Source organism: Camelus bactrianus, chromosome 6 (genome assembly GCF_048773025.1).
Source record: "Camelus bactrianus isolate YW-2024 breed Bactrian camel chromosome 6, ASM4877302v1, whole genome shotgun sequence".
In the NCBI taxonomy this organism is placed as follows: domain Eukaryota; kingdom Metazoa; phylum Chordata; class Mammalia; order Artiodactyla; family Camelidae; genus Camelus; species Camelus bactrianus.
Genome location: NC_133544.1, coordinates 20,120,445 through 20,134,850, shown reverse-complemented (window position 1 = coordinate 20,134,850; position 14,406 = coordinate 20,120,445). Strand labels below are relative to the sequence as shown.

Genomic DNA, 14,406 nt, shown 5'->3' with positions numbered 1-14,406 from the left:
TTATTAGCTTAATTTGAGGACTTAATTTTTTTGATGAGAGAACACCAAGAATGAGTTGAAGGAAGACAGAAGGAATAAAGAAACATATCTCTTTCCCTTGATATCCCTCTTTAAATATATTTTTCTTGTCACTCCCTGATATAAAGGAAAAATAACATACAAAGAATAACGAGGAAGGTCTTGAGATCCACACTTTAAATTTCTGTGAAATCACTTTATTTCTTAACATTAAAAACTAAACGTACTCAAAAGGAAAGACATTAAAGAAATTTTGCCCTCAAAATGTTATTGCATGTTAATAATGGGCAAATAGTGTAAGAAAGGGCTTCGTGGAAGAGTTTATCAATTTCTGCTTAAGGTGGCAGGGAAAGAAACTATGCTTGTGGATTTACTGGTCCTAGACACGTGTGTTTCCAGGGGGCGATGAAGAACAGTGGTGAGGCGAAAGGTATGCGAAGTGGAACTCAGCATTCCTGCTTTGTGGAGAGTCACAACTCCAGTAACGTCACTCGTATTTTGTGGTTTGGGGACTGTCACTTTCCCCTACCCTTCTAAGCTTCAGGCTTTTATTTGCAAAATGGGAATAAATAATGATGGTCTTTATTATCTCACACACACAGGTAACTGATTATCGAGTAAGAGTGAATGTGAAAGTGTGTTGAAAATTGTCAAGTACTTTCTAAATAGCAAGTTTTAAAAAAAAAACAAAAAAACAGTGATCCTGTGAGGTACTTTCAACTCTAGTATCTCTCAAATGGAAAAAAAGGAGGTCAGTGAAAATCTAAAATCATAGCTAATAATAATTAGACAACAGAGTAAGCAGAAACAAGGCAAACTTAATTAAAACTATATCCAATATTTAGAAGTATGTTTACTGCTCTACAGACATCGTCCAAACATAAAAGTAATAGAAGTGTGATGGCACATAAACTGCTTTTGTACGTACTGTGCCCTCAGTGGAGAATGTTCCCTCCAGTCTCCTTATCTGGTTAAAACTTTTCCCCCCAACATTACGAGCATTTTCAAGCATACAGGAAATCTGAAAGAAATTTACAGAGATCACCCAAATACCCACTACCTAGATTCTACTATTAACATTCTGTTACATTTGCTTTATCACATATTAATCCATCTATACATCCTCATGTCTGTCCATTAACCCAATTTATTTCTGGATGCATCGCAAAGTAAATTGCGTACGTTAGTACACCTTCCCCTAAATACTTCAGCATGCATAAAATTAACTCCACTAGAATATTCTTAAGGTAAAATTTACATCTAATGAAATGTACCAATCTTAAGTGAACTGGTTAACTTTGATTATCTTTCATCACTTCCTCAGGGAAGGCTCCAGTACCTTTACCGATTCTGTCAAAGGGGCTCTCAGTTACATCATGAGCCTGTCCTTTGTAACACTTATCAGAGTGCTAATGTTACATTTGCTCGTGGGTGGGGTGTATTTGCTCACCACTGTACCCCCAGTACTCCACCCAGTGCTTCCACAGACAAGGTATTCAATAACTGCTTCCTGAATGAACAAGTGAATCTTATTCAGTGAAGGGAAGGGTTTTATTCACTTCATTTGTGAAGATTTACTAAATGCCTACTCTACAGCAGACACAGTTCTATAGGTGAGCTGAGTGAGAACGCAAGATGAGGCCAGAGGCGCTTGTGGCAGGATCTTAAAGAGCCTTTTAAGCCACAGTGAAGGTTTTGTATTTAATTCTGAATGAGACAGAAAGCCTTCTGAGGGTTTTGAGCAGAGGAGTGACATGCTCCAAAAGGAACCCTCTGATGTCTGCAGACTGCTGGCCCCTCAGCCCCCAGCAAAGGAAGCATTGGTGGAGGGTGGGAGTACTGTGAGGGGGGAGTGAGGCACCTCACTCCCAGCCGGAGGCCAGCTGAGCAGTGGGGGCTATTTGGGTGGAGCTCCCCAAGAAATTTATTGGGAGAATGTACTGACTCCCCAGAAGGCCAACAGTGCCATACCAAAAGCTCCTGATTTACCCCCAATACTCTCACATCTCAAGAACATGTGTTCTGACCATAAACTGTTGAAAATAACCTAAATATCTATAAATGGTTTCTCTAATGTTAGATTATTTAGGTTAGATACTATTTTCTATTGGTGGTAGCCTTCTGTTTGAGGACAGCAAGATACATTAAAGGCAGCAAGGTGCACTGGAGAAGACCACTGATGAGAAATCAGGAGATATGACGTTATATCTCAGGTTTCCTATTAGAGTCATAGGAACCTGGGAAGATCATTTAACCCGTGGGCCTCAGTTTCCAAATCAGGAAAGCGGGAAAGTAGGCTCTAAAAATCGCTAAGAGCTCTTCTGGCTCTAGCCTTAGTCCACTGTAGCTTTAACTTCTGTCCATAGTAGGTTAGGAGCTTCAAAAGTTTGCAAAGAGCATGGAAACTGGTTTTATAAAGGGAAAATAAAATAAGGAGAAAACCTTATAGGGGTTATTATGTACCCAGGAACACCTGTGGGGTGGAAAAATTTTCATTCTTCTTTGAAGAGCAAAGCTAATGACTACATAAGGAAAACTGGAAGAAAGACTTTATTGTTTTCTTGGGTATCTGTCCCGTCAAATTACCAACTCCAAATATTTGTCATTTTGTATTTTTAGAACAGATACTTCTAAAAGCAGACAAAGGCCTTGCTTTTCTTTTCTTTTCTCATTTCATAACTGTCCTAACTAAACACAAATAAAACAGAAAAAAGATTTTAGTTTCCCCTTCACCTAAAAGCTGCTAGTTAGCTTTTGGTGCCATTACCATTAATGTTACTCCACACTTTTGCTTCTCTTAAAGTTTCTGTGCCATCATGACTGTGCTCACTGTGGAGGACAAATGTTGCCTGCCACTAAGCGATCAGCCACAGCAGCAACGCCCCCGACACTGTGCCCTGATGGGAATTCAGGAAGTGTAACCCAGCAGGATCCTGTGGGGCCTTCCTGGGACAGACCCCACCCCCACTATCATCTGCTTTAGCTCCTCTCTGAAGGCCCTAGGTAATAGAATCTGATGCACATTTCCTTAGTTGTTTTACAGATGTTAAAACGACTAAATGTAAGAAATTAACTGCTTGATGATCCTGAGCCCATAGTCCCCAGACCTACTGGGGCTTAAAGATTGATAACGTTAACCCCTGTGACACTGCCCTACTTCCCCACCATCAACCAATCAGAACTGTGCACAAGCTGAGCACATGCCCCAGGACGCCCCTCCCTCACCCTGCCTTTAAAAATGCTTTGCTGAAGTCAGTCAGGGAATTCGGGTGTTTCTGAGCACCAGTTTGATCTGAACTCCTCGCTTGGCCCCTGCAGTAAATGCTGCACTTTCCTTCACCACAACTCGGTGTCAGTAAATTGGCTTTATTATGCTCAGGTAAGCCGACCCCAGTTTGGTTCTGTAACAGATGGAGATAAACAGGATACTGGCCCTGGACAGTTAAGGTGCATAACAAAGGAGTAATGTCAATGAGCCCAGACTCATGCAGAGAAAAAGCACTAAAATCATTAACTTGAGATGCTGGTTTTTGTGATTAGCAGTAATCTTTCCATGTTCTATCACATTTTATTTCCAGCAAAAACTCCTATGTATCCTGGCTGCCTCCTTACCTCTTTGGCACGGTTCCTCAGAGGTAACTGAGAGGGGTTATAGAATCCTCAGTAAGGTCACCAAATAAAACATAATTCTCACTTATAGGCTGTGCATTTTTTTTTCCCCTTAGTCGACAACACGAAGGCCCATCTTTCTGGAATATTCTCTACACACTGCTTAAATTAGCTCACTGATTTTCCTTCTGCAAGCCTCGGCTTGGTCACTACCTCCTCTAACATGGCACAGGCTCTGGAATGGTCTGCCCGAGTTGAAACCCTGGTTTACTTACCTACGGGCTGTGTGTGCCTGCGGAAGAAGTTCCTGGGTCCCTCTACACTGTATAAATAGGAGTGATAATGGCACCCACAGTGCAGAACAACTTTAAGGATCAAATACATCAACACTTGTAAAGTGCTTAGAGTAGGGAGGGGCACCAGTGAGCACTCAGGAAACACTAGCTGTTGTTAGTTACAAGGATGACACTAGTTAATATTCTATGAACGTGTGGGTTAGGTGCCCATCCTTGGTGCTTCCTACACACGCACACGTCTCCTATCATGTGTATAATCACTTTCTAACTGTGTGTTTACTTATTCCTTTCCGTAGACAGCACATTTCTTAAAGGCAGGACTATTTATATTTTGCCCTGTATTTCCAGTGTTGAGTACCTGGACTTGCTATTAGACACAATAGGTTTTAGTTTTATATTTAAAAAAGAAACCCTTCTCAACACAAAGATCAATAAAGACTTATTTAGAATTTATAAGTGGTGTGGGAAAATACATATAGTACAAATTATTTTTAAAGGTAGAATTTAAAAACTAACTTTTTGAGGGACATTGAATATTTCTAAACAGACTTAAAATTAATAATTAAAACAACAACAGCAACAACTGGAAGAAAAATGAGGCACAGTCAGGGTGAGTTAAATGGTCCAGACCGAGTTAAAGAGAGGAAGATGAGAGTAAAATCTTCTGTGGACCTGATCAGGTGCAGAAGGAGATGTGGGATCGGAAGAGCAACCTGTCTCCTGTGGATGAGCTGACAGGTGCTTAGCCATGCTAGGCTGTGGTAAGGACACTGGACACAGGGCAGGCACTGAGAAATGCTAATCACTTCCCCGAATACTGCAAAGCCCTCGCCCCAAGGCCTCAAGACATGCTAAAGTAGGCAATCACACTCCCCTCTTCCATATTTAACATGGAACAGAGGGTCCTGATGTGGAACACTGATAAGGAAAGATCCTTGTTCTGGCTGAGGCAGGGTCCAGGCTAATTTACTTAAAAGCTTCTCGGTGAGGTGAACATAATTAATCTTCTCTGTTCTCAACGTAAAGGGTTATTTTCTTCTTTTTTTTTAAAGAAATGTCTTGTGTTCTCAAAGAGAATGACAAAACAAATTAATCATTTTCCATTACTCCGCACACAGCACTCGGATGTTGAAAGAGCGTGTGAACAGTTAACCCCCACATGGGCGAGCTTCTGGTGCCAGGCAGAGCAGATCTAAACAGAAGTCAGGCAAGGTGTTTTATTTTTATCACTGTGGCTTGGAGACTTAATTCAAAAACAACTCAGATCAACTCTGCCTATACTTTTAACATTTGCTTTCATAATTAATCCTTTTTTGAGCACTAAGAAACACTCCTTTGAATCTTGTACAAAGTATTCCCCTGGCCGACTGCTGCCAAAGCAGACAGAGGCAGGGGGTACCTAGAATATTTTAAAACTATTGAAAATTCAACTGAACGATCTCTTAAGGAAACCCAACTGCTAGGCCATCCTTAGTTCAGCGTACCAATAATCTGAAGTTATGGCAATACATTTTAGCACATAGCTTACCTAAATAATTAACGTTAAAGGTGAATACTAAGTATGTTTGAGAGGCTCTGTTAAGGTACATCCTGAATGGCTGAACAGAAGGGCAAGAGAGGGCAGATGAAGTATATGTGAGCAAAAGTACATATTAAAAAAAAATAAATTTATCTAGTTTCTTAATTTTCAACCTTTGAGAAAGATGGACCATGAAAGCCAGTGGGCATAATACAGCTGACAATACTACTTGATAAGCAAATTCATCTGACATTTGCCACAGACAATTGTTTTCCTGAAATTTCAATTGCTAGAAAGTTTTTTTTCTTTTTCCCAAATGAAAGCCATGTATTCATTCAACTGGACAACAATGAAGCTTTGTGGCTTGGTGGTTAGTATGAAAAGGACTTAGTCTTGCCAAAACAATTTGAAATTTTGAACTTAGGCTCCCTCCCCCTACTTCTTTTTAACACACTCAACTAAAATGAACAAGTTCTGCAGCCTTTACCAGACACATTAAAGGAAAACAAAACAACAAAAACAAAAAAAACCCTGAAGTAGCCAAAACCACATGATTTTGGACATTTAAAGTATTATAAAAACTCAAGGAAACATGCAATACTCTGGAAATTAGGCAGGATTTCACAGCACTTATTACACAGAGACTGGATAGGACATCCAGTCTTCCCTTTATCCAACAGCATTCACTAGGCACCTACTATGTGTAAGTTAAACTATAACATCACTACATCAGACTCCATTCTCCTAAGGCTAACCAGATTTAGTTCAAAGATACTCTTTTCGGGGGTAGGGCATGTCTCAGTGGTAGAGCGCATGCTTAGCATGCAGAAGGTCCTGGGTTTAATCCCCAGTACCTCCAATTAAAAAATAATTAAAAAATTTAAAAAGAAGTATAAAAATTTAAAAAAAGATATTCTCTCAGTTCCTGAATGAAAACAAATCATTAGGGAAATAGAGAGAAATATGTATATTATTATTTTTCATTAACTGCCTTTTTTTCCTTATTAAAACTGGAAAATTTAAAATTATAGAGACTGTGCCTTACTATTCTTTGAACCTCTGGCGTTAACACATAATAGCTACTCAATAAATGTTCATTGAACTTGATGCTGTAATTGCTTCTCAGTCATCCAGCAACTGGACAAGAGTACCCTATTTCTTTTTTGTCCTAAGAAATACATTGTTCATTCACTGATTTCTGAGTTTGCAAAAAATTCATCTAGGATATTATCATTTTAAGACTCAAAGTCTTTTTGCTTATACAATCAATTTCACCATCATTAGTATCTAGAATGCCACTGTCTCTTTATATCCATCTTCTGATTCATCTAATAACTGTGAAATGTCTTCCTCTGTCAGTTTCCTTCTCTTTGTCATTATGGGAGAAAATGAGTAATTCTGAATTCCCAACCTGCATACAGTAAGAGTAATAATAATAATGAAAAGGACTATAAAATTTCTCCTTGAAAGATAATACAATATTTTGATGGGAGGTACTTCTCCACGGGACTGCTACATGTCTTAGGATGGCTTTTGTTCCAGAGTAGCTTTTTAAGAATGTCTGTACAGCAAACAGACTTGGAAAATAGAGACTGTCTTCCTCTGAGCAAAGGTTGGGTAGAATTTCTTACAGCTCCCTTTGTAAGATCAGGGGTTCCATAGGCTCAGGTTTCCTCGGGTATAACACAAATTCACTGCATGCGCAAAACCCGCCTGGACCCATCCCTGCACTGCCCCGACGGGACTTGGGAGGTAAAAGGAAGGATACAAACGTGTAGCTCATGGGGCCAGCTGTGCTGTGAGTAATAAAGTCCTTTGTCTGGTGTCTTCTTCCAGCACCCATGAAAGTGTGGCAGGCTAACTTGGTAACTTGTGAGTGGGGTAAAAATCTCAGACTCTTCAGTTCTGATAGACTGTGGACAACACAATAAGAAAACTGAAATATTATGGTATAGGGGTGATTCAGTTCACTTAGTGTAACATCCTTCTGTGTGATCCAATTATCCTTCCATTTTCATATTATTATTGTCTCTTCTAGCATAGTTGGGAACAACTGAAAAATAACAACAAAATAATTTTTAGGATGATGAAAAAGGAAAATGTTTTAAGAAAATAAGATCACCCAGATTCATTTTGTACCTTAGATTTATATAATAGGCTTCAATAGACCCATATGGTATTTGCAAGACAGAATGACTATTTTTTTATTTTAAAAATTAGAAAATTTTCTTTGTCCTTTGTAAGATCTTAAAAAAAAAAAAAAAACAGAATAAGAGTTTTAAAAAAATTCAATCCTTACCAAAAGAAATTAATAGGCCAAAATTGGATCCAGTTGACCCTAATGGTACACTGAGAATTAAACCACCCTTGAAAAGCTCTCTGCCTTTTATCATCCCCTCTCAGAATCCTCTTCACCCGTTCAGTGGCAAATTTCTCCTTCCTGTGAGCCTATGTAAATCACTTCTATGGGGTCTGATATGAAGTCTGGTAGTTCATGAAATACTTGTCCTATGCTGCCTTGCAAGATAAACCATGCTTTACACTCAGTTCTTTGCACGGGCTAATTGGTTGTCACTTGTTGAATGGAGAAATGAATGAAAGAAATGAATGAGTGGAGAAATGAGTGTGGTGCTAAGGAGGGGGATTAACATAAGAGAAGGAATGAGGGAGGCAGGTAATTTACATCTTAGTCAATACGCCAAAAGCAAATGGATAGAATAGCCCATTTGCTCAATATACTGATTTACAAAGCAACATATTTGTTTTTTAACTCTTCATATGGTTTCCAAAGATATTGCTTTGTAAATTGGCCAATTTGTTAAGATTTATTAAAACCAGAGAATTAATCATTTGGTGAACTCATGACTGGGCAAAGTTGCCCTCCAAGTTAGACCTGACAAGGTTCAATTTTACTAAGAAGCTAAAAGTAAGCACCCTAGTTTCTTGGAAAATTTTTTAAAAAATGTTTGAGAAGAAATCTTACAACTGTTGTTCTGGTAGGTTAGAAATAATACATAGTAGGGGCACACTACAAGATAGTATCAGTAGAAAAGGCATGAAATTAGTTCATGGAAGTCAATAGGACTACATCCAACAGATGTGCAGGCAGAGTAACACCAGGCTCTAGGATCTGGGCTGTAAAGGCACATTCTTAAAGGGCACATCAAAGACGGCTCAAACCAGTGATTCTCATCCATGACTGCACATCAGAATCATCTGAGGAATTTTAACAGATACTGGGTCCTACCTCAGGTCAATTGAATCTGGGGGCAGGAATGTGCTGAACTAAAATTATTAGGATTATTAAATAAGCATTACAAACCTCAATTTCTCAGATGTTAAATTTGAAACCATTAAACTAATTTTGGAGGTAAAACGTATATGATATAGAGTGCCACGGCACATAGCCAGTGTGGCAACACTAGGACCAGAATGCAAATGTCCCGACTCATGAGACAAAACTTTTCAGTCCATATGTTGCTCGTGTGACTGGTAAAGGTAGTGCACATATAAGGGAGGAATGCTCTTTAAAATTAGAAAAGGACTTTCCCATCCATTACCTTTGATCTTCTCAGCAAGCCTGTGACACAAGCAGGGAAAGTATTAGGCCCAGTTCATGGATAACAGAAATTAGAATCAGAGAGGTTGAGTGAGTCGCCCACGGGACAGAATCAGGACTCACAACCAGATCTTCTAACTCTCAGTCCACCGAATCCTAATCATTCTCTAAGAAATCTGGAGATCACCTGCCCTTTGCCTTACCCTCTCGGTGAACTCCGACATGTCTGGGGACAAATACACTCTTCTTCAAGGAAAAACTAGTGTCTAACATGGAGTTTTGAGGTATTGCAAAGCAAAATGAGTTGTGAGGTAGAAATGACAGGGATAAAGCTGAAAACAGTAAGTTTTCTGAAAAGATATAAAGGGAGTATTCCACAGAATCCAGGTCTTTAAAGTCAGTAAGTCAAATTCAGCGTGCTTTAGACTATCTGGTTAATGTCTGATGGTAGTGAAACAAAAAAGTCAAGGATGGCCTTTGCTGTGGCTATAGGTAGAGACTGAGATGCTAGTAGAGAAAAATATTAAAGAAGCTCCAGAAAATCACTTATGAACACCAGCCAGACAAAATAATTAAGAAAAGAGCCTAAAGAGAATAATGAGGGTATGGCTATTTTGGTGGTTTGGACTTTTACTGTTTGATGTTCAAATATAATGTATTCGGGGGCAGTGATAGGATAAAATCGTTCACTAACATTAAATAATTAACATAAGACCACTTTGGATATTTATATTAATAGTGATAATAGTGATAGTTTATACTCTCTCCAGCCTTTCATCTGAGATCAAAGTTTGTTAAAAGCCCTAAACAAACTTTATAAACAGTTTTGTAAGTGGAATTAGAGCATTAAAAAAAAAATCAACTGAGGCATTTACTATCACTGAACAAGCTCAAGACAGAACTAGCAATGCAACCTAGGGGCACGCCGACTCTCTTCTCCAGCATTCACAAGGCAGAAAACTTGATCGAAGTTGCTTTATTAAACTCCATTTACCAAAAGGTAGGTTGAAGGCATATTCTGACAATTCTAGATACGGCCCAAGAATGTCAGTGTCCTATTTATGACTCTACTTCTCTGTCCTGCTCAAGGTAAACAGGGGGTCTGCTTGTTAATTTTCTTTCTCTTCACTTTGTATCATTCACTAGATACTTGTAAAGCATTCCTTACTCATGTCTTCATTACTCTCAAGAGTCACAAGTGGAATATGTGGAATGGAAAGAACACGGAGTCACTACTCAGGACACTTGAACTCTAGCCCTAGTTTTGCCACTCTTGGCAACTCATATAAACTCCTCTGGCCTCCAGACTTCTTATTTATAGGGCGAGGGGTTTTGACAAGGGTCTCTAAGACTTCTTCCAGGTGTAACATTATCTAAAATGTGAGATCCATGGCAGCAGGGACCTAATCTGATACGACACTGCTGAAACATGGCAGGGATTCAATAAGCATCTGTTATATACCATTACATGATTAAAGCAGGGTGAATTGTTTGAAGGAGACTATTGGTAGGGGTGGAAATTGGTGAAGATCGACTTTTTAATTCTTCCTAGACTAGAGCCTATTAGATAAAAGAGCTTTTTAAACATCACCTAGTCCAGCCCAATCACTGAAAAAAAAAAAAAAAAAAAAAAGGAAAATTGAAATGAAAAGAGGTTAAACAACTTGCCAAGCAAGGGTCATACACCTGGTTATGGGGGAGATATGACCAGAACCTATCTTTTCTGACTCTAAATCAAGTGCTGTTTTTCTATATCACTTTCCATCATTTTAAACTAGGGATACAATAATTTTCAGCTGAAACCTGTAGGCAATTGGTTAAAATTAGGTGCACAAAATGAAAAATTCCCAAATCAGCTTTTTTTATGTAAAGACTACTTCAAACATGTAACAGACACTATTCCCACCAACTATATATGAAGGGTTTAATACCAATATGTTGTTTTATAGTTAAGTTAGGATCTTAAAAAAAAGTAAATACATTACTACTCTGAGATTTCACCCAGATATGTTCTCTTAAAGAGAACAGAAACCATTTCTTATATATATCATATTTTTCAGAAAGATACTTGAGAAAGTGTTTTGTAATATACACTCATATCATCTTCACAACATAAAGCAAAAGCTTTTTACCCAGAGAATGCACTGTTATTGATAGTATTTGGAACAGGATTATAAAACACATTATCAAGCAAGGCAGTCAGGCACCCAGACTACTTATCAGCATCAAATATGAAGCTGTCAGTCTGACCTCCAAACACTGAGCAATTCGATAATACTAAATTCATCTGCTGGTAAAGCTGCATTCATTATGTAATTTCTCAAAGATACTTTCCCTGTGTCACCGCATTGATGAAAAATTTGACAGGGCTGTGAGGTACCATTTTTGCAGGCTGAAGGAAGTCTTACATTTTTAAACTGGTCATCATCTTTGGCCACAAGGTTGCAACTCTGTATACACAGTACATTTGTTTTAACAGTATTTTCTTCATTTGAACATAAGCACAGTTGTGTTTTTGAAATTTAACCCTTTGAAGCTGACCCCATTATTGGAAATCATACATATTTTAATACTGACCAAAACAGAATACAGGCTCTGTGTTTTGGGACAAGGTGGTGAAAGGAGAAAGTCTAGATTGTTTCAACCAAGATCCCTCATGAGAGATTCATGAGGATATTTCCGCTTGCCCTCGAAGTGAATATACAGAAGGTAGACTAACATTAGAGCAGTGGGAAACTTGGCAGAACGGGCTAGGACAGGGTTTGTGCAAAACCTTTTTCCGGTTTCAGTTTGAATGGGTTCCCAGGAAGTGTCAAGTTCGAACAAATCCAAAATTTTACAATGTAGCTCAGCCAAAACTGCTGAGATTCACCTGATTCTGGGTCAAAATCGTACAGAGCACACTGCGTTTTATTTGGTGTAAAGCCAATTTGACTGAACCTTTCAGGCAACTTCAATGAGAGGCTTATAGCCTTGGCAAAACCAAAAATGAACCTAGCTTGATCTTTGGTTTTGAAACAGCAAGTTCTGGCTTTATAAAGAGATAGATTCTTACAAATACTTAGAAGAGGCATTGCAAATAATTAACAGTTATTTGGCCACATTTACATACTCAAGTCAGTTATTTCCTGAGCTAAACCGGGACACTTTAGTTAAGTACATTAACTCTTCTCGGTCCATATACTCCTAAGTGCCCCAGGGCAGATTCTGGTGTCCTAGCAAAGAGTAACGGTCCTTCAACAACTTATGTGCCTGTAGTCACTTGCACACATAGTCGGAGGAAGCACAATTAGTGCTAGATTCATGGTGGGAAGGAAAGAAAATTGAAAGTCTGAGATTTGCAGATACTAACTAATATATATAAAACAGATAAACAGCACATTTATACTATATAGCACATGGAGTTATATTCAATATCATGTAATAATTTATGGTGAAAAAGAATATGAAAACGAATATATGTATGCTCCTGTTGACTGAAGCACTGTGGTGTACACCAGAAATTGACACATTATAAACTCACTATACTTTAATTGAAAAAAAGAAATATATACATATGTATATATAACAAAAAAGAAAAAAAATACAAAGAAAGTAAGTCTGCAATAACCATTGCCTACTCTAATAGTAGACAAGTGAAATCAGAGCACATGGCATCACTGGGTAATTTCCATAGAGACATACTGGATATCCTGCACTCTTGGACACCAAGATCTTGAAGATCAGCTGGTGTGCATAGCTCAAATCTTTTACCACTAATTTTAGCTGAATGAATTCTTTAGAGATGTGCTTAAGGCTCTGACAGTTCTTTTTTTACATATTTTTAAAAGTCATAGTTCTAAAAGTTTTTCGGGGTCTTGTATAAGTTTTCTCAGATAGGCAAATCTGTGCACTTTTTTCTCCATATAGCTACACATTAGGATTTATCCTATAAATTATCTTTGTAAGTAAATATTGAAAATATAGGGGTATTAGATTGTTTTAAGTAACTCTGACTTGAGAAGTTGATTAAGCACTGACAAACTGCAACTACAAATTACACATTTGCTCTAAGTCAATGAGTTTCAAAATTTTATTACATTCTCCCTAAATAATTGTTTAATCTGTGCATCTCCCTTACTCTCCTTCTCACACACACATTTTTAGTGGTTGAAATGCTTTTCATCAGTTTAGATAGTTGCAAAGGATGAAAACCCTGGAATGTTGTAAATATATCATCATTTTCAAATAAAACTCATATTCCTCATATAAACTTATCCAGCGAACTTTAAATCCCTCATTAATTTGTTACCACCATTTATCCACTTACGAAATAACTAAGTAAGATCCTCTTTCAAAGACAAAGGTTTTATATTATTCTTTTCGCTCTGAATTTATTTCAAATCTCTTTTCCCTCACAGACTTTCATCCTAATATAAAACGTATTTATGTTTGCAGGCCTTCTTACAGGTTATCTTACTGCATCTTTCTTTAACAAAAATGTTCATACACAGAGAGAAAAACTGTTTTTTTAAAACTTCCTATGATCATGATGCTCTAAGTGTTACACATTGTTATTGACTGAATTATCATATGGTTAATATCAGGTATATTAAAATTTTTGAGAAAAAAATTAAATGTGAAATGTCAAAACCCCCCAAAGCTTCCATAAGTCTCTCTCTTATTGGGATGGACAGAGCTTCCTCTTCTCCTGCACTCAATTAGCTCATGTATCCATGGGTAAATGGGTAAATGTTCATTTTTGTTTCAGCAAGACAGGGTTCCATTTCTATTACTTGTTTCTATAAATGTACTCACTGAGAAATCTTGTTCATGTAAAACAAGTATGTGAGAATGAAAGCAGTTTTGCTATAACATCACTCAATTTCTTGAAGGCCTTCCTAGTTTTACAGCAAAGATTACATAGTGATCTGTCATTGAAAATTAATTTTAATGATCTATCAGCTTGATTAGGTCCTCTTTCAATTTTGCTGAAAGCAAAGAATTAGACAGCACTTGACTTGCCAAAGGATTGTGATGTAGTTATTAAAGTCATTCACTTGCTGTTTCTGGAAGGTATACCCAAAAGGCTTTATTTACCAAGACTTGTCAACTGACTACAACAGTTCTTTTTTCAGTTAGAGACATTTCATTGAAGTTAACTTATGCAAAAAACAAAAAATCCTATTAATTTCAATACCATTCTATCAGTTAAAAACTTTAATATTTATTTTACCTTAGCATTAAATATACTTGCATCCAAACCTCAGAGCTGCAGCTTGGCAAAGCCCAGTCCTCTTGTCAGACCAATCAGCCAAAGCAGCCTTATTTTCTGGCAGAAAAAAATCTCTGGCTTCACTTTTTAATTCTATGAAATGTGCTAATGTGTCCTTGTGACAAACATCCTACTTTTGAATCATAATTCT

The 14,406-nt window shown here is 37.7% G+C and overlaps 1 protein-coding gene across 9 annotated transcripts in view; it reads right to left on the bottom strand.

The window, feature by feature from the left end:
• CEP128 (centrosomal protein 128) overlaps positions 1 to 14,406 on the bottom strand; it is a 357,239-nt gene that overhangs the window by 30,160 nt on the left and 312,673 nt on the right. For 7 of the 9 annotated variants that reach the window (XM_045517288.2, XM_045517292.2, XM_074365181.1 and 4 more), the window contains one exon: positions 947 to 1,039. The exons of the other annotated variants lie outside the window; for them this stretch is intronic. In XM_045517288.2, coding sequence (XP_045373244.1) covers positions 947 to 1,039 — 93 coding nt within the window. Of the gene's footprint in view, positions 1 to 946; positions 1,040 to 14,406 lie in introns of those variants that run through there. 9 annotated transcript variants of the gene reach the window in all.